Source organism: Lathyrus oleraceus, chromosome 7 (assembly GCF_024323335.1).
Source record: "Lathyrus oleraceus cultivar Zhongwan6 chromosome 7, CAAS_Psat_ZW6_1.0, whole genome shotgun sequence".
Lineage (NCBI taxonomy): Eukaryota > Viridiplantae > Streptophyta > Magnoliopsida > Fabales > Fabaceae > Lathyrus > Lathyrus oleraceus.
The window spans coordinates 127741859-127763185 of record NC_066585.1 but is presented as its reverse complement, the minus strand read 5'-3'; the positions used below and the strand labels follow the sequence as shown (position 1 = coordinate 127763185).

At 37.5% G+C, this 21327-nt stretch overlaps 1 protein-coding gene and 1 non-coding gene across 2 annotated transcripts in view; both read right to left on the bottom strand.

Annotated features, from left to right (window-relative positions):
- LOC127102402 (uncharacterized) overlaps positions 1-21327 on the bottom strand; it is a 94607-nt gene that overhangs the window by 70914 nt on the left and 2366 nt on the right. The window contains exons 2-3 of the mRNA XM_051039772.1: positions 8425-8917; positions 8261-8286 (exon numbers count right to left, since the gene is read on the bottom strand). Coding sequence (XP_050895729.1) covers positions 8261-8286; positions 8425-8917 — 519 coding nt within the window. The remainder of the gene's footprint in view (positions 1-8260; positions 8287-8424; positions 8918-21327) is intronic.
- On the bottom strand, positions 16151-16257 carry LOC127108707 (small nucleolar RNA R71). Its single transcript, XR_007796229.1, has one exon. It is a non-coding gene; the product is annotated as a small nucleolar RNA R71 (small nucleolar RNA).

The window sequence follows — 21327 nt, the reverse complement described above, 5'->3', positions numbered from 1 at the left end:
TGGCCTGGTCAGATTCTTCAAGGATGAGCCCAGAGACGCTGTTGCCCTCTATCTTCATCGTATGCTGGAAGAAGGTGTTGATGTTTCTGATTTCCGCCTTGAAGACTGTCTGGACTCTGTAGAAGATCTTGTCAGATACAAGAGAGGTGTCTCTGAGAAACAGATAGCTGCTGAGGCAAGGAGAGCAAAGAAAGCCAGACTTGGAGAAACTTCTGGCAGCAAAACTTCAGCACCTCTGAATGTCTCTTCTGGTAAGTCTATTCCTCCTGTCTCCTCTGCATCTATAATGGCTTCCTCTAACCCTCTCTCTTCACAACCAATATATACCACCTCTGAAATACCACCCTCAATCACCAGAACCTCCCAACCAACACCAGTTCTAAACATTGCTAGAACCTTCATTCCTCCCTCTCAACCTATACAAACCCACCAAAGCACTTCTTCTTCCTCATCTTCTGAATATGAATCACCTCCTTACCTTTCCCCTTCTTCTGACCAAGAGTTTTCTGAACAAGAGTCCTCTGACCAAGAACACTCTGACCCAAACTCCCCAACAATAGCTGAAATTTATGCTAAAAATTTCGCTCCACAACCCTCAAGACAATCTGAAGTAACCTCACCCCTCCAAACTTCACTTCCACCACAACAAACAACAACCTTACCCTCTGAAACTCAACCATCTGATCCCTTCACCTCTAATATCACTCCACCATTTATTCCCGCTGTACCTGGACCAGACTCTGACCCTTTAGACCTAAATCCACTATATGCTTCATCCCCTAGTCTTCAACCAGATGCAGATTCTGAACTTCAAGCAGAATCTGAACCTCAACAAACTGAACCTCAACCTCTAAATCTCAGCCCTCAAAACTCTCCACCTCATTCACCTGAACCTGAACCTGAACTTACCATACCTACCCTTGAGGAGGCCATTTTACAGGTTGCAGAAGCTTCAGTCCAGAAGATCAAGTCTCTGGCTAAAAACTCTGAAGTTAGTGATGATCCTAAATCTGTTAGGACACACTGGAACAGAGTCATTAGTTGGATGACCTCTGAGTCTTATAGGCTGAAGGGTATCTCTGAACAAGTCAGAAATGGCTACATCAGAGATGCTGAGGAACGGCTCCAAGAGAGATTGGCCAGAGAAGCTGAGGCCAGAAGATTAGAGGAGGAAAGATTGGCTAGGGAAGCTGAAGAAGAAGCAAAGAGGTTAGAAGAAGAACGACTGGCAAAGGAAGCAGAACTTCTAAGGATTAAGGAAGCTGAAGCCAAGGCTCAGGCAGATGCAGAAGCCCAAGCTGCTGCTGAAGCTGAAGCTCAGCAGGCTCTGACTCAGGGGGAGTCCTCTTCTGCGATCCCGTTGATTCTTAACACTCTGAAAGAGATCAAGCAAGATCAGAAAGAGATCAAGCAAGATCAGAATGAGCTTCGTGCCAGGATGGACAAGCAAGATGCCTTGAATGAAAACATCCAGAACATGTTTGCCATGTTGCTTCAGAGACTTCCTCAACCTCCGAACCCTTAGGCACTTAGGATTTATTTTGTTTGCTTGCCTAGTGTTTTTGCTTCTGTCTTCTTTTTAGCTCTGATATTTTCTTGGATCTGATGTTTTGCATGCTTTTGTGCCTTTGTGCTTCTGTTTAATGAAATGTTTTTCTCTTTATTATTCTTTTTATTTTTTATGCCTTTTTGATTATGCCAAAAAGGGGGAGAAATTATTAAAGAGCTCTGATGAAAATTATGTCTAAAACCTTAAGCATTCTGCAACAATTATAGAAATAGTTCTGATAAAAATAGCTCTGATTAATTAATAGCTCTGATTAAATAACTCTAACATTAAATTTAAGAATTTGCAGAAAGTTTCAGAAATCTCATTACTTGAAAAGCTCTGGTAAGAACTTCTGAACTCCCTAGTACTAACTCAGGGGGAGCTTTTGTCTATCTGATCTAATATTTTTCATGTTTCATCTGATAATTTTATTTGTTTTGTCATCATCAAAAAGGGGGAGATTGTAAGAACAAAAATTGTTCTACAACAGATTCCATGATTTTGATGATAACAAAGGATGAAACCAAAAATGGCACCCTAACGAAAAGTTTCTAAGTGTGCAGGGTTCTATAGAAAGAAGAAATAAATCTGATGATGTCATCAGATGCAAAACAAGATCAGATGCAAAATCTCAAGTATCAGAAGCATCTAAAGAGGAATCTCATTCAAGAAGCTCTGACTCTGGACAAAACTACAAAGTATCAAAAGCATCTGAACATGAAGTAAAGTCTAGAAGCTCTGACTCTGAACTAATGCCCTCTGTAAACTCTGGAAGTTATCAGCGCCATCTGAACTTTCAAGAAATAACATCAGAAGCAAGATTCTCCAGATACACGAAGACTCTAATCAGAATTGTTAATCATGATGAAGTAACGTTTAAGCCAAGTTAAAGTTCTGCAAATGGATTTCCTCAATTAGAAAGAGACGTTAATCTCCACTTCCAAGAGAGAAGATACTAATTGTGGTAAGTAGTCACTTCTAAGAGAAAAAGTCTACTGCAGAAGCTATTAATGGAATGGCGTAACTACATCTCAATATCCAACAGATTCAACGCTACTTCAACTCTACTTCAACTCCTATAAATAGAGAAGAAATCTCATTCAGTAAGCAAGAAATCACTAGCCAAAACTATACTGAAATCATATCACGCTCAAGAAAAACATCCTTGTTCTTCAAAGATTTTCACTAAGCTTTTGCTTATCAAGTGAAAAATTTGTTCTTAAGTTTGTAATATTTGCTTTCTTAGAAGCACTCTAGATTACACATCTTGTATCTAATTTTTATTTGATTTCCTCAAGTGACTCTTTGCAGTCTGTAGACTTGAGAGGACTAAGAGATTTTCTTCTCTCTTAGGGGTTGTTTGTAATCTTTCAAGATTAGTGGATTAAGTCCTTGTTGAAGGCGAAATCACCTTGGCCGGGTGGACTGGAGTAGCTTTGTGTTATAAGCGAACCAGTATAAAATCATTGTGTGATTTCATTTTGCAAAAAGCGCTTATTTTTCAAACAATTCAAACCCCCCCTTTCTTGTTTTTCTCACCTTCACTTATACCCAAATGAACACACCATGACCAAATTAGGTATAAGAGACAGTGTTATGTTCCTAATTAACCAACTAGGATGGGACACCTTTGCTATCAAGAGAAAATTTAGTTCCATCACTAGGTTGACTCTAGAATTCCTAAGCTCCCTAGTGTACCTGCCAAACCATGGTATGGGATTTAACAAAGGCCTAATCACCTTTAGGTTGTTTGACAAAGACTACCGCTACACCTACAGAGAAATGGCTGAACTCCTAGGATGTCCTAATGGACCTGATACCTTTACCATTACCCAGGAAGACATACTTGTGGACAATAAATTAGACCTCTTTTGGTGTAGCATCACTGGAAACAACCATCTCGAGCATGACCTTATGCAATCAGAGAACATCCATAACCCTGCCATTCGTTACTTTCATAAGATCCTAGCTCACACCCTATTTGGAAAGGAAAAGAACATAACCGTTGTGTCCAGAGACGAACTATTTATAATGTACTGCGTATCACAGACTCGACCTGTTATTGCTGCTACATTCATGATAGATAATCTATACCGTATAACACAGGAAGACTATCGACCAATCTCAGTTGGAGGCTTAGTGACCATGATAACGCATGCAATGGGACTACATTACCCAGTCATCATGGTTATACGACCTATGAACATACGATTTTGTGTCAGCACCGGTATCATTAGGAACCTGGGCCCGGATGTGTTTGAATTCCTCATTAACCGCCAACCAGTACACCTGTTTACCCTGCCAGACCCTAGGACGAGTGTACATGATAGGAATAACTGGCTGTATGATTTGGATGGACCACCACCCCAAATCCATGATCATCATGACAATTATCTCTCTGATGCTGAATCACATCCCCCAGTTATACCTGTTGCACCTCTCACCGATCGTGTTGCTACCATCGAAGCTATTCATACAGATGTCTCCAATCTGAGAGGTGAGCTGAGCACCCTCCGCGTGGAATTCTACGACTTTATGGATGTAGTGACAGAGAACCTGTATCACATTTACCAGCACTTCTACTCGTTCGCTCCTCCTACCAGCAGTCGCCGTAATTTCTTATTTATTATAGTATTACCGATTTACTGACTTTTATTTTATTTTACTTTCTTGTTGGAATTTTATTGTTATTTACTTTTACACATTGGAATTTATTTAATTACTTTATTACCTTTTATTCCAGTAGACAGATTATTTCATTTTTTCCCGTCTACTCGATTCTTTTATTCATCAATTTTGAGATTAAATTCCATTCCACTATATCATGTTTTTTTATCCTCATACATTATATTATTGGTAAATTAAAATGGCATGGTCAAAGCAAAATAAAAGCACACACATGGGAAACCACACTGCATATTGCGCCCGTCACACACAGTTGTGGCGCCCATGTGAGGGTTGTGGCGCCCGCCACATGGCCCATAGTGGTGCCCGCCACCAGCACCAAAAGTGGCGTAAGCCACTACACAAGCTTGCACGCGCAGGCTGTGTATTTTGGACCATTAAGATCACCTTTATCGTGATGTTCCTTGCATGCAGACAATGCCTTAATGCCATTCAACCACTTTCAAAACTCTTGGACCAAGGCATTGAATATGGTAAATGCTATTTATTTACCAATTAATTTTCCAACCACCTTCACCTCTATATAAACCACTAACATTACCTAAACAAACCACACCTCTCATCTACATATTTCTCTCCTCTCTTGCTCTATTCTCACTATATTACACAAGGAGTGTGAAATCCATTATGGCACAAATCAGGGAATACGAAATAGTGTTCAGAAATGGTGAGCCAGGCGAGTTACAAGAGGAGACGTACACGTCTCTAAGCGCCAGAAAGGAATTCAAGATAGTGTTAACTATATGATAGATATTTTAAATTTGAATTATTTTCTATCTCTCAAAGACCCTGTCTACGCTCAACTAACATTAGAATTCCTAAGCTCATTAAAAAAAAAAAATTAGTCCCACACCCAACACAAATAGCTCTAGTGGGACTGTCCAGTTTTATTTATTTAACGTCGAATACGCCCTTACATTTTCCCAATTAGCAAACTGTCGCATCTCGAAAATACGATTCCTCGCGATGGTCGCGGAAAAAATTATGTTCGAACAGAGTCGCCACCGAACTTTATTTATCCCAATGACGCAATAGGAAAATACCGATAAAACCTTTTGAATAATAGAATAATGGTCATCGCAACCATATTCGGGTTCGAGAGTTGATTACGCAAGGGGAAGGTATTAGCACCCCTCACGTCCGTTGTACTCAACGGGAACCTTTTAGTTCAATTTTGTGATTTGAATGTTAACTTATGTTGTTTGTTTTCTTCGAGTGATAAAGATTGTTAATAGAGATGGATGGGAACCTCAGAAAGGGGAAAAGGGAGGTTTTTTATTAGTGTGCTCGCGAAGATATAGCAATCTCCTGCCTACGTATCCTTATGGTGTACTAAGGAAATCAGAGCATTCGTAGTTCGGGGAACTACGATTGGTTGGTGTCTTTTAGTGAACATATATTTAGGTCATGTTCTAAAGGCTAAACGTCGGCTTGTCTACTCTCGGCGGAGGCTTAAGCACTAGTTTGTTATGCCCGTTATAAGGGATTTAAACAATGTTCTTTCTAAAAAGAGTCTTAATCACACGAGGGTGACAAGTTGGATTAATATGCTGGATGTTTTGTTTGATTGGTTTCGGTCACGCGGGGGCGAGGAGAATATATTTGATGTGTTGAGATATTTTTGTTGGATGACGATTACTCGGATAGTCGAGTAAGACAACTCGTATCCTAATAATCGAGGAGAGGAATAGAAGACTCTAGACCGCTTTTTGTTTCATCCTTAATTATAAAAGGGTTTTGATAATAATTAAGGTGTTTTGATTGGATGACGATTACTCGGATAGTCGAGTAAGACAACTCGTATCCTAATAATCGGGAAAGGGAATAGAAGACTCTAGACCGTTTTCTGTTTCATCTGAGTATTTACGAAAATAAGGTTGTATATGGTTGATGTATTTTAGAATGGACGACAAGTACTTGAATGGCTTAGTAAGACAACTCATATCCAAGCATCTGAGGAGGGGAATCGAAAACTCAAGACCATCTCCCTTTTCATATAGTTTACTGTGAAAATGATTTGATTAAGTCACAAGTTTGTGGGAAAATGACAATTGTTTGACTAACTGAGTAAGAGAACTCATATTCAATCAATTGAGGAGGGAAGTTGAAGGCTCAAAATCATCTCCCTTTTTATTTTGTTAGTATGAAAATAATTTGATGTAATCTTGGTTTAAGGTTTGTAAAGAAATGACGATTGTCTAACTGACCGAGTAAGAAAACTCATATTCAAACAATCGAGGAGAGGAGTTAAAGACTTAAAACCATCCCTCTTTTCATTTCGTTATCATGAGAATAAATTGATTTAATTGTTTTTTTGGATGGATAGACGTGACGACTATTTGACTAACCGAATAAGAGAACTCGTATTCAAATAATCGAGAAGAGGAGTTGAAAACTCAAAACCATCCCCCTTTTGATTTCATTATTATGAAAATAATTTGATTAGGTTAAGTTTGGGGTGAGTTAGTAATGGCGACTATTTGACTAACCGAGTAAGAGAACTCGTATTCAAATAATCGAGGAGAGGAATTGAAAATTCAAAGCCATCCCCCTTTTCATTTCCAAATGAAATAGTGTTTGATTGTGATTGGGTATTTCAATTGAGTTTGAAAGAAAATACTCGACATTGGATCGAGGTTTTAAATTTGTGTTCGTGAATAAATTAAATTATAATTAGTGTATCAATCATCTACTCGATTAATTAATAGTCGAATAGGCCTCGTTGTAAGAAAGCCCAAGAGTAAGCTACGTGAGGTTGATAGCGATGCTAAAAGCAATCAACTTACAAAGGTATGGAAAAAGAGGCTCGATTGAATCGAGAATTGTGTGATTTTTAATGGTTTAATCATGGTTTTGTATTGATGATGAAATGGAACGGAATCAGGCTTTATATTATAAAAAGATGGTAGAACATGAATGGTGAAATTGAAATAAATTGGTCGACTTCTAATTAACAAAATTAATTGATTAAAATTCAATTAAGTCGTCCAATTAAGGTAATTAAAATCAATTATCAAAATTATTCGATTAAGAATTAATATAATTGAATAATTAAGTTAATTAAAATTAGTTAACAAAATCATCTTAATTTAATCAAAACTTTAATTAATTAATTTTAAAATAAATAAATAAATGACAATATTAAATCTAAAATAATTGAAGCGGAGTGGGTTGGCCACTATGTGCTCACAAACCAGTTTGTGCGAGATGACAACATAGGTAATGTCAAACACAAAATCATGACTCGGTGAAAACATTCAATTGATATACTGAAAATTGGGTGACATAACGACATATAAAGGTCGAATACACGGATTTAATCTGACTTTATACGATGAAATAATCAAAACAGCAAACCAAGCATATTAACACAATTATTATGAATTTTACAATGCTCAAAACATGAAATAAAAATCAGCACAGACATTGTAACTGAACCGAAATATACATTAAATCCAAAAAACAAAAATTACAGCTCTACTTAATGAACATATGAAATTTATCTGGGGAAGAACAAAAATTAAAATATTTATCATCTAAGCACAATTAATACTTACCTCAACAAACTACTTCTAAATAATGGTTAAAGCATTCTATTGGTTCTAAATAATAGTTAACATATTCTACTTGGTTAAATCATATTAATAAAAAGATGAGTAACAACTAAAGTAAGTTAGAAAGAAGAAAAAAGAAGAAGAAAAAAATAATATAAAAGAAAGAAGAAACAGAGTATGGATTCACATATGTTTTAAAATAAAATATTGACATGCATTTCTAGCCATTACTACTGGCACTTGTAAAACAAATGTAACCGACAACGTTTTCTACGGTAACCAAGAAAAACTCTTTAAAATTCAATTCTTTATTTCAACCTCCTTACTAACTGTAACTTATAAAATAATATATAATACTATAACTTATAAAGTAGTATACTCTGCATTTCAAGCCACAACATAGCACGCACACAAGCTCCAAACGCAACCAAACACACGAACGTCATTCTGCAATGTGAAATGCAAACGCGAACAAAGCCAAGCTCGAAACGGAAAAACCTGCAAAAACTATAACATAACAGCGACAACTCCACAACAGAAGAAAGGAGAAGCAGAATCAAACGGGAAGAAAGTAACAGGTCGAAAACAGAAAAGAAGAAACGGAAGCAGAATAGAATCAAAGAGAAAAATAGGTACCGCGAGACCGAAAACATGGCGACGATATTGTCGGAGGTCACAATGCCGAATTTGAAATTGATGGTGCCGGAAATGGGGGATAGGTGATGGCGGTGTGAAGGTTAGGTCGAAATGGTTTCGATGGTGTTGATTTGGTTGTGCCAGAGGGTAGGAGATACACGGCGGAGGTTGACCGGTGAAGATGGCGTAGTGGCGGTGGTGAGTGCGCGCTGTTGTGGTTCGACGGAGGTGCGGTGGGTTGTATCGTGTGACGCTGGTGAAGGTAGTGACGTGTTCGGTTGGCGAAGGGCGGAGACGGCGTGGAGATGTGGTTTGTGTAAGAGGTCTCCGGCGGAAGGCGGAGGAAGTGGAAACGGGAGTGGTGGAAAGGGTATGTGTTTGGGTGGCTATGGCGGTTCCGGCGAGGATGAGAGGAAGAAGATGGGTGGACGACGGTGTGAAGTGGAGGAGGGAATAGTTTCTTTCTCCTTTTTTTTTTTCATTTTTCTTCTTCCTTTTGGACCAGTGGTGTATGTGAGTTGAAGCAGAGAGACATTCGTGGTCTCCTATCACTTTTGTCCTTTATTTTATTTTTTGTATATCCGTTGGAGGTAGGGTCCTTGAGTGCTAGCTGGCCTTTTGTCCTTGGAAGACGCATTTTTTAGCTAATTTATTTAATTTCTAACTTTTGATTGGATGAAATAGGAAAAATATGGATTGCTTAACATGGACCATTGATTAATTCGAATTGATGGTCCGGATCGAATAAAAGAAGCACACCAAGAAGCACACACTATTTAAATAAATTAAAATGCCTATAATGTTGTCTTTAGATGACTTAATCAATTTCAATCAATTGAATCAAATAAAATTCACAACTTTGAAAATAATCATGATAAAATTAAAATGATAACATGGGAAATTCTATTTATTTAATCTGACTATTTTGACGAAAGAACAAAATTAAAACAACTAAAAATGAATAAAAGTCGGGCGAAAATTTGCTCAAAAAAATAAATTCGATACATTAAAATGATCAGTGCGAAATATACTTATTGAAAAAATACAGCGTTTTTTTTAATTTTGAAATGAATTTTCACCGGTTAACAGGCTCAGACGGATTAAAATGCAGTTGAAGAAGTCGTCGAAAAATATAACGAGCATATCTGATTAAACTACGTGAACCGTAGATTAATAATACTGACGTCTGCAAGTTTAATTTCGAAACTTTTTATCCGTTGATTTTGCGCGTACTTGAGGAATGATTTAACCAAATTGACTGTATTTTCAAGAATTTATTCCGACTGATATTTTAGATTTTAATAATGAAATGCATGTCATGCTATACATATGATGCAAACTGGAATTAAAAATCGAATTTATAAAAGAAATTAAAATGCCTGGACAAAATTGGGGTATGACAGCTGCCCCTATTTTATTACCTTGAACTAGAAAGTAAGAATGACAACAGTCTTCGTACATTCGTAGTGGAAGATATTTAAATATGAAAAGACCCAAATTTTGTCCTCTGAAATGCAAGGAAGAAATGCAGAAAGAAAATGCAGTGAGAAATACAGTAAGAAAAGTTATCAAAAGGTAAAATGAAACAGTCAAGACTCTCTGGGAATCGTCAGAATAGTATCTTGAGTTGAGCACAAGGGATTTTCTGAGTATCAATGAAGCAGTATCCCATATGACATAGTCGAGATATTTCAACAAGGGAGTGATACCTCAACTGTATCTAAGATTCTCCAAGGATACTTAGAGAAATACCTCCAAAAATTGAATGAGACTCTTCAGATTGATAAAGCGGCAATCTAAAATAGCAAAATGAGATTCTCTGTATCAAATCGAAGCAGCATCTTATATGATAGAATTAAGATATTCCGAACAAGGGAATGATACCTTAATTGGATCTAAGACTTTTCAAGGATACTAGAGCAGTATCTCTAAAAATTGAAATGAGACTCTTCATATTGATGAATCAGCATCTCAAACAGCAAAAATGAGATTCTCTGTATCGAGTCGAAGCAACATCTTATATGATAGGATTAAGATGTTCCAACAAGGGGAATATACCTTAATTGAATCTAAGACTCTCCGAGGATATTATAGAAGTATCTCTAAAAGAAATTGAAATGAGACTCTTCATATTGATGAAGTAGTATCTCAAATAGTAAAAATGAGATTCTCTGTATCGAGTCGAAGCAGCATCTTATATGATAGAATTAAGATGTTCCAGCAAGGGAAAGATACCTTAATTGAATATAAGACTCTCCGAGGATACTTAGAGCAGTATCTCTAAAAAAATATGAAAATGAGACTCTTCATATTGATGAAGCAGCATCTCAAACAACAAAAATGAGATTCTCTGTATCGAGTCGAAGCAACATCTTATATGATAGAATTAAGATGTTCCAGCAAGGGAAAGATACCTTAATTTAATCTAAGACTCTCCGAGGATACTTAGAGCAGTATCTCTAAAAAAATCTGAACATGAGACTCTTCATATTGATGAAGCAACATCTCAAACAGCAAAAATGAGATTCTCTGTATCGAGTCGAAGCAGCATCTTATATGATAGAATTAAGATGTTCTAGCAAGGGAAAGATACCTTAATTGAATCTAAGACTCTCCGAGGATATTAGAGCAATATCTCTAAAAAAATATGAAATGAGACTCTTCCTATTGATGAAGCAGTATCTCAAACGGTAAAAATGAGATTCTCTGTATCGAGTCAAAGCAGCATCTTATATGATAGAATTAAGATGTTCCAGCAAGGGAAAGATACCTTAATTGAATCTAAGACTCTCCGAGGATACTTAGAGCAGTATCTCTAAAAAAACTGAAAATCAGACTCTTCATATTGATGAAGCAGCATCTCAAACAGCAAAAATGAGATTCTTCAGATAAATGGAGCAGTATCTCAAATAAATAAATGAGATTCTTCAGATAAATGAAGCAGTATCTCAAATGTTTGTCTATTGGGGGAAATATTTTAGAAAAGATTCCCTTTGGAGGAAATTTGCTGAAAAGGCTCTGTAAGGGGGAAGCTCATAAGAGACTTTTATGGTAACCTCTGCTTGTGGAGCAATGATAGCAAAGATGTTGGGGAATATCGTTATTAATCATAAAAATTGAAGAATGACTTACTGGAAAAATGATTCCACAAGCACATGCAGGGTAATGACTTTATTTTAGCAATAAGGAATGTCCAAGACATACATGAATGGCTCTGGATCCTGATATTTTATGTTTGATTTCTGTATGATGTTCCACTTTGGGTGGAAATACCATGCATGGGATGATGCATGAGATGCATGTATGTATGCAATTGCTGGGGATATTTGGTTGTGCATGTAGGAATGCGAATGATTTTTATTTTTGTTGAAATTCCTATTTTGTGGGAGTGTTATGCATGCGTATGCTGATGATTGATATGAATGTGTTTTTTGAATTTTCTGTTTGGTAGGAAAACCGTTTATGAATGGTTCATATGATGCATGTGGGAATGCAAATGGGTAATTGGATATTTTTATTAGGATTTTGAGATTATTAGGGAATATCATAATCAAAGAGTTGATGGAAGGTAGTGAGTGTCGACATCAAAGGGTTGATGGATAGGTAAATGTCATCATCAAAGGGTTGACAGAAAAGATTGTCATCATCAGAGGGCTGATGGAAAAGAAATTCATTATGGAGTTCCATCGTCAAAGGGTTGACGGAAAGGTAAAGGATGTCGTCACCAAAGGGTTGGTGGAAAAGGAAATATATAATATCATCGTCAAAGGGTTGACATAAAAGATTGTCATCATCAGAGGGCTGATGGAAAAGAATTTGTCATCGTCAAAGGGTTGACGGAAAGAAAATTTACTAGGGAGTGGCATCATCAAAGGGTTCATGGAAAAGATCTATCATCGTCAAAGGTTTGGCGGAACAGAAACTTCACTAGGGAGTGGCATCACCAAAGGGTTGGTGGAAAAGGAATTTTGTAAGATATCATCATCAGAGGGCTGATGGAAAGGAGTTGGTCATCGTCAAAGGGTTGACGGAAAAGAAAAATCCAGGTTATGTCCTCATCAAAGGGTTGACGGGAAGGATTTATTATGTTATGTATGCATATGATGCATGTTAATGAGAATTTCTCATTTTTGTGAGAGAGATTTTTGATATGCAACTTCCTTATTTGGAAGGAAATTCATGTGTGTTTATTGTATGCAGTGCATGTGGTAATGCAAGATGAATGTTGATTGTCTTCGGATCGATCTCCCTTTTTGAAGGCGAGACTTTCTGGGTACCAATGTTGATTGGACTTGAGTTTATGAAGATGCCAACAAAGTGGACTTTTTATTTTTGGTAGTTGCCAATATGGATTGGACTTTTGGTTGGAGATGCCAATAGAGATTGGACTTTGGTTTTGGAGATGCCAATAGGGATTGGACTTTGGTTTTGGAGATGCCAATAAGGATTGGACTTTGGTTGGAGAGAGGTTTTGACTTCCTGACACTCAATCGTTTGACGATGTAATGATTGCAGGATAAATATGGACGCTCTTGATGCCCCAAGTTTGATCTTTTGTTGATAGACAATGTGTTTGTTCTTGAGAGAGCCTCAACTTCTTTGCCTGATGTACCATGATGGTCTGCAAATGATTTAATGAGCGTAGTGACATAATCAATGCATGGTGATTATGCTTTTGCTCTGCCCTAAGGCTCTTTGCAACTTGTCTGCCCCAGCCTGTAGGGTCCTTGAAGGAATTTCTCCCTTTTGAAAGGAAACCCTGGGAACATTTATACCATGGCTTAAACCTAAATTTGCCCCAGTGTATGAATCTTTCTGTAGTTTTCCCCTGATTGGTATTTTGAAAGGCTTTCCCCATACGGACTGAATCTTTTGAAATTATTTGCCTCCTTGATCCACTGATGCTTGGGGATTTTTTGACTGACCAATTCATAATCATTGGATACCATGCTCTTAATCCATATGGTTAGGAAGTAGTCTTGATTTGGGTCAGCATCGACGAATGATCAAGTTCTTCTGATTGTTCCTTATTGTGGGAATTTCTTTGATGTAAAGTACTTACTTACAGTTTAAAATTGTTTATTTAATCAATGGTAATTTTAATGCGATGTTTATGTAGGTTTGAAAAATCATTTATTGAAGTGATGTGATTGTGTGTGACAAATGAACCATTAGTTCAAACGCATTGCTGATTTAGCTAGTGTGTGAAAGATATAGTGGGAATATGATGCCAATACAGGTGATTAGAAAATATTTAGGAGTCAGTTTACGCAACCTTGTTGTAGTATGCTTTCAGAATAAACCCTACTTCAATTAGGTCTTTTGAGGGTTGTAACGTGGCATGGTTCACGGTTTTTTGAACAAAAGGATATAAGGCTGATAACATGAAATAATATCACATTCTAGGACTCGATTTAATTAAATTATATTATTATTCACTTCAATTTATTTCATTTTATTCGATACTACTTGGTATTTTTCTTTCTATTTATCTCAGGTAATTTATTTGATGCACAAGTGAAAAAGGAAGAAAAGGAGGTGCAAAAAGAAATGAAAAGAAGCAAAAGCCACCAAGCCAAGGCCCAGCCCAAAAGCACAGGCGATGCACCTGTGACGAGCGCCACACAAGGTGTGACGAGCGTCACGCCCTGCCCACTTGTGTTACGAGCGTAACACATGGTGTGACGGACGTCACACCATTCTCCTATATTTTTGGCTTCAGAAGCGCAACAGAGGCACGTTGAAGCCTATTGTTACGCTTGACCATTGGAACGTGAGGATTTTTACACGAAAAGCCTTTGGAAACCGTTACAAAAAGTGAGCAATATAAATAGTGGCTTTTGGCAAACCCTGCAGGCTCTCTCCGCCGTCTCTCTGCTTCGTTCAATTTTTCTCTTCCAGCTGTGCAAACATACCATTACCTTTTTACAGTTTTTGCATTATTTGCAATTTTTTATTTTCTTTTCCAGCAATTCCTTTAAGCACTTAACTAATTTTTCACACAATAGTTTCTACACCGGAAACTATTGTGTACCTTTTACTAGATCTAACCTTACGTTAGATCCTAGATTTTTATTCCTTCGCTTTTTATTTTCCTGTCCGATTGAAGAATTCAAGAACAAATCCAACCGGTCTGTGGTGGAGTGTTCGAAGATTGCTATAAATTATTCAGGTTCTTTAATTATTGTTTGAATTTATATATGCCCTGCTATATTGTTTATTTATATTATTTGCCTGAGATAAGCATAATGATTGTTTAGATCTATTTAGCATGTCTGGCTAATTTACTTAGGTATCAGTATGTAAAGTAAGCGGAATAAAGGAATCGAAACTAAGTTGGTTTAATTTCATTTAAAAATAAATCACTCTTTTTATGGTCCCAATTTACAGGTTTAATAACAAAGTTTTTGTACGAGAGTAAAAGACATAAAGAAGTTAAATTCAATAGAACGAGAGTTTGAGTTTTTAACTGGACATAGTAAATTGAGCATTAATTCTAAATCAGGGCCTAATCTTTTTCAAAAAGTATTTTTTAAAGTTAAATGTGAGGACGAGAGTTAAGCATTTGAATTTAATTATATAATCTAAGTCAACAGAGCGAGAGTTTGAGACGAGGGTATTTAAACGATTAGTGTTTTCTTAAAAAGAGTTTCTATAGATTCTGTTGTTTTCAAAAGGTGATTTTGGACTTAACCAATAAGTGACAACTGCGTTAATATAAAGTCATAGTCTATTCAACAGAGCGAGAGTTTGAGAAAAGACTTTTAATCAATAGTATTTACTGAAAAGATTTATTTTAAAAAACCAAGAAACCAACGAAGATTTGATTCCCTAATTACGACGGACTACATACCGATATCCGCTTTATTGATATTTAATCTAGATCTTATTTTAGTTTTAACTTTTCCCCCGAACAATCAAAGTATCATCCGCCTTAGCTTTACGAAGTAACCTTAGATAACGGTATATCGATTCATAAGTCCCTGTGGGATCGATATCTTTTAAAACTACGCGATAGAAATGTGCACTTGCAGTTTGTACCCCAAATTCGACTCATAAGTTCACGATCAAGTTTTTGGCGCCGTTGCCGGGGACTTTTTATTTAGTCGATATCGTAACTCTTCTGTTACGCTGTAGAGACTAAGGCTTTTTTTTATTTTTTTTATTTCGTTCGTTGATTTGTATGCCACACACTCGCTCACAAGGCGAGCCGTTCTATTTACGAATCAACGACATCGAACTATATCTTCGAGTCTTACGACGAATTCGGGAATATCGTGCTGCAAACAATCTCCCTCCTATTGAAATTCCTGATCTCAAAAATCTTCTTCCTTCACCGATACCCGAGATGGCAGAACCAGCTCGTGCTCTTCGAGATTACGCCGCTCCATCGCAAGATGAGCCGCATTCGAGTATTGCTCCGCCCGCCATCGAAGCAAACAACTTCGAACTTAAACCTTCACTGTTGCAAGCCGTGCAACAGAACCAATTCTCTGGAAATCCTACCGAGGATCCAAACCTTCATTTATCCGTATTTGTCCAATACGCTGATACTGTTAAAGCTAATGGTGTCACTTCAGAGGCAATTCGACTTCGTCTCTTTCCTTTCTCATTAAGAGATAGTGCTAGAAGATGGCTTCAGTCTCTTCCTTCCAACTCAGTCACCACATGGAACGAGTTGAAGAAAGTCTTCCTTGCCCGATATTTTCCGCCGAGCAAAACAGCTATGTTGAGAGCCCAGATAAATGGATTTAAACAGAAAGATAATGAGTCTCTTTTCGAAGCATCGGAAAGATACAAAGACATGATGAGACTTTGTCCACACCATGGTTTAGAGGACTGGTTAGTGATTCATACCTTCTATAATGGTCTCTTGTACAACACGAGGTTAACAATAGATGTCGCCGCAGGTGGTGCACTTATGAACAAACCTTACGCTGATGCTTATCAACTTATTGAGAGCATGGCCCAAAACCACTATCAGTGGGGAAGCGAAAGAACAATGGTAGAAAAACCTCAAACGAAAAGTGGCATGTACGAGATAAGTAACCTTGATCATGTTAATGCAAAAGTGGATGCTCTGGTCCAGAAAATTGAAAGTTTAAATGTATCACCTCCAGCCACCGTGGTTGCCATAACTCAGAATTGCGAGGTCTATGGAATCCAAGGTCACACTCCTGCAGATTGTCAACTCCTAACAGGAATCCAAGCAGAGCAAGTAAATTATGCTCAAGGAAATCCCTACTCGCACACCTATAACTCCAACTGGAAGAATCATCCTAATTTTTCATATAAGAGTAATAATGCTTTATACGCACCAGGACAAGCTCCAAATCAAGCCCCAGCTATACCTCCTGGATACCAAAAGCCGATCCTATCTACACCTAACAATAATGTTCCTAGGAAATCCAACTTGGAAATCATGATGGAGAACTTCATAGCTTCTCAACAGCAAACCAATAAAGATTTCTTAAACCAGAATGTACACACTGGCGAACAAATTAAACAACTAGCAAGTAAAGTAGATGCCCTGGCTACCCATAACAAAATGCTGGAAACACAAATATCACAAGTAGCTCAACAACAAGCGCCTATTGCTGCCCCAACTGGTACATTTCCTGGACAGCCCCAACCTAACCCGAGAAGCCACGCTCATGCAATCATACTAAGAAATGGAACGGAAGTGGAAGGACCGTCTGATCCAAGAACTGAGAACCAAAACTCTAAAAAGTCAACTGAGGAAGAAAATAAACCTAAGGAAAAGGAAGAGCGTAATAAGGAAACCGTAGAAAAGAAAGAACCTTATGTACCTCCACCACCTTATAAACCACCTATCCCTTACCCTCAAAGGCTTATTAAAACCAAAGATGCGGGCCAATTTAAAAAATTTGTTGACCTACTGAAACAATTAAACGTCACAATTCCTTTTACAGAAGCTATTACGCAGATGCCCTCATATGCTAATTTCTTAAAAGAAATTCTTTCTAATAAAAGGAAACTTGAAGATAGCGAAACTGTTACACTCACTGCTGAATGTAGCGCTATAATCCAGAATATGCCTCCTAAACTTAAAGATCCAGGTAGTTTCTCTATACCCTGTCACATAGGAAAATTTGTCATAGATAAAGCCTTATGCGATTTAGGAGCAGGTATTAGTGTTATGCCTTTATCCATATGCAAGAAACTTGAAATGGGAGAATTAAGACCAACTAAAATGTTTGTGCAACTAGCGGATCGTTCTGTTAAATATCCTGTAGGAATTCTTGAAAACGTTTATGTGCGCATAGGTCAATTCTACATTCCAACCGATTTTATAATTATGGACATTAGAGAAGATGAAGTTACACCCATTATACTGGGAAGACCGTTCTTAGCAACTGCCGGTGCAATCATAGACGTAAAACGAGGACGACTCACTTTCGAAGTGGGAGAAGAGAAAATTGAGTTCATTCTTTCCCAATTTTTGAAAGCACCTGCAATAGAAGACACATGTTACTTCATGGATATCATTGATGAATGCATAAAAGAAACAGAGTTAGAAAATCACAAATCATCTGACTATCTTGTAGAAGACAAACTTAACCAATGTTTAGCAATAACACCGGATCCTACGCAATGCCTTAAGAAACCAACCCTAGACCTGAAAACACTTCCCAAAAATTTGAGATATGAATTCCTAGACTTAGAACTTGAACGACCAGTGATAGTTAATGCAGACCTAGGAAAACTCGAAACAGAAAAACTCCTGCATATCTTAAGAAAATATCCAACCGCACTAGGATACAACATCACCGACCTTTAAGGAATAAGTCCTTCTATTTGTATGCACCGCATCATGCTAGAAGAAGACTGTAAAACTTCTAGGGAACACCAGAGGAGACTAAACCCGATCCTGAGTGAGGTAGTGAAGAAGGAAATAACCAAGTTATTAGAGGCAGGTATCATATATCCTATATCTGATAGCAAATGGGTTAGTCCTGTACACGTAGTACCAAAGAAAGGAGGTATAACAGTTATTGAAAATGAAAAAGGAGAAACTATAACTAAACGAATCGAATCGGGATGGAGAATGTGCATTGACTATAGGAAATTAAACAAAGCAACCCGAAAAGATCATTTCCCTTTACCATTCATTGACCAGATGTTAGAACGATTAGCAAAACATTCTCATTTCTGCTATCTAGACGGTTATTCAGGCTTCTTTCAAATACCAATTCATCCTGACGACCAAGAAAAGACAACATTCACGTGTCCTTTTGGTACCTTCGCTTATCGACGAATGCCGTTTGGCTTGTGCAATGCTCCTGCAACCTTCCAAAGGTGCATGATGGCGATATTTGCCGATTTTCTCGAAAACATCATGGAGGTATTTATGGACGATTTCTCTGTATGCGGACAAAGCTTTGAAGAATGTCTTGAAAACCTAGAAAGAGTTCTGGAACGATGTGTAAAAGTAAACCTAGTACTTAATTGGGAAAAATGTCACTTCATGGTACAAGAAGGAATTGTTTTTGGACACATCATCTCAAATAGAGGAATTGAAGTAGACAAGGCCAAAATAGAGGTAATCGAAAACCTTCAACCTCCGAAAACTGTGAGAGAAGTACGAAGCTTCTTAGGACACGCCGGTTTTTATCGACGATTCATTAAAGACTTCTCTAAAATAACTAAACCTTTAACTGGACTATTGATGAAAGATGCTGAATTCATATTCGACAATAAATGTTTAGAAGCATTTCAAACGCTTAAACAAGCATTGATCTCCGCGCCCATAATGCAGACACCAGATTGGAATGAACCATTTGAAATAATGTGTGATGCCAGTGATTACGCTGTGGGTGCTGTTTTAGGACAACGAAAGGATAAAAAGCTTCACGTCATATACTACGCAAGTAGAACTCTAGATGAAGCACAAATGAATTACGCCACAACCGAGAAAGAACTTTTAGCAGTAGTATTTGCGCTAGATAAATTTCGTTCTTACTTGGTTGGAGCCAAAATAATCATTTACACTGACCACGCTGCTATCAAGTGCCTCTTAACAAAAAAGGATGCTAATCCTAGACTCCTAGGGTGGATCCTGCTGCTACAAGAGTTCGATTTGGAAATCAAAGACAAGAAAGGAACTGAAAACGTAATAGCAGATCACCTCTCTAGACTCGAAAACCTGGAACCGGAAAGAACATCGATCAATGATGATTTCTCGTACGATAAACTTATAGCTACTCTGGAGGAAAATAAAGCTGATAAATAGGTAGAAACAACCTTAGCTATATCTGTTACACCATGGTACGCTGATCTCATCAATTATTTAGCTGCCAGAATAGTTCCACCTACTTTATCCTATCAGCAAAAGAAACGATTCTTCTATGACATAAAACAATATTACTGGGATGACCCTTTACTTTTCAAAAGAGGCCCCGACGGTATTTTCCGTCGGTGTATACCCGAATAAGAGGTAGAAAATATAATCCAACATTGTCACTCCGCTCCTTATGGTGGACATGCAAGTACATCCAAAACATGCTCCAAAATCCTACAAGCCGGTCTTTATTGGCCGAATATATGGAAGGATGTGCATGCGGCTATCAAGAAATGTGATAGATGTCAACGCACAGGAAACATATCTAGACGTGACGAGATGCCACAAAAAGGCATTTTGGAAGTAGAGATTTTTGACGTGTGGGGAATAGACTTCATGGGACCTTTCCCACCTTCTTTCGGTAACAAGTACATACTCGTAGCGGTTGACTACGTATCAAAATGGATTGAAGCTATAGCCTCTCCAACAAACGACACGCGAGTAGTAACTAGACTCTTTAAGAATATAATATTTCCAAGATTTGGGGTCCCGAGAATAGTAGTCAGTGATGGTGGATCGCATTTCATATCTAAGATACTCGAAAAACTACTGTTTAAGTATGGTATGAGACATAGAGTAGCGACACCTTACCACCCTCAAACCAGTGGGCAAGTGGAAGTGTCTAACAGAGAAATCAAACAAATATTGGAAAAAATAGTCGCCACCTCAAGGAAAGACTGGTCATTGAAATTACCAAAAGCTTTATGGGCATATCGAACCGCTTACAAAACTCCCATAGGGACAACCCCATTTAAGCTTATTTATGGAAAATCTTGCCACCTCCCGGTAGAATTAGAACATAAAGCCTACTGGGCTATTAAAAATCTAAATTTAAACTATAAGGCCGCTGGTGAAAAGCGAATCCTTGATATAAACGAACTAGAGGAACTTCGACAAGACGCTTACGAAAATGCCAGAATCTACAAAGAAAGAACAAAACAATAGCATGACAAGTGCATATCAAGGAAAATCTTCAAACAAGGCGATACAGTCCTGTTATTTAACTCTAGGCTAAAGTTATTCCCGAGAAAACTACGATCTAGATGGTCAGGTCCTTTCCAAATCACCAATGTTCTTCCCAGTGGAGCGGTAGAAATTAAAGGCAAATCTATGGAACCATTTATCGTAAACGGGCAACGTCTAAAACATTATCACTATGCAGAAAACAATGAAGATTCACAAGTCTTGCACTTAGACGTAATGCCTCCAAACTTTATAGATTATATTTGATAGTTTTTATGTCGAGCTTGCAACATTAAACAAAGCGCTTAGTGGGAGACAACCCACAAATATTTATATTTTCATTTCTTACTTAATTATTCTTTTAAAATTTTATTTAGTATTCATTCTTAATCTATTTTAATTTTTCTTCTTCTATTCTTTCGGCATTTGGCCAAATCCTGACTAAAACTCTTGTTTTTCCTTTCTCTAGCTAACACTAACCTGATGGGACAAATTGATCGTATGGGTATCAAGTTTAGAGGGAAAGCTCAGAAACAAAAGTTTGAGGAACTAGCAGAAAGAGAGATGCTACCTAGTTT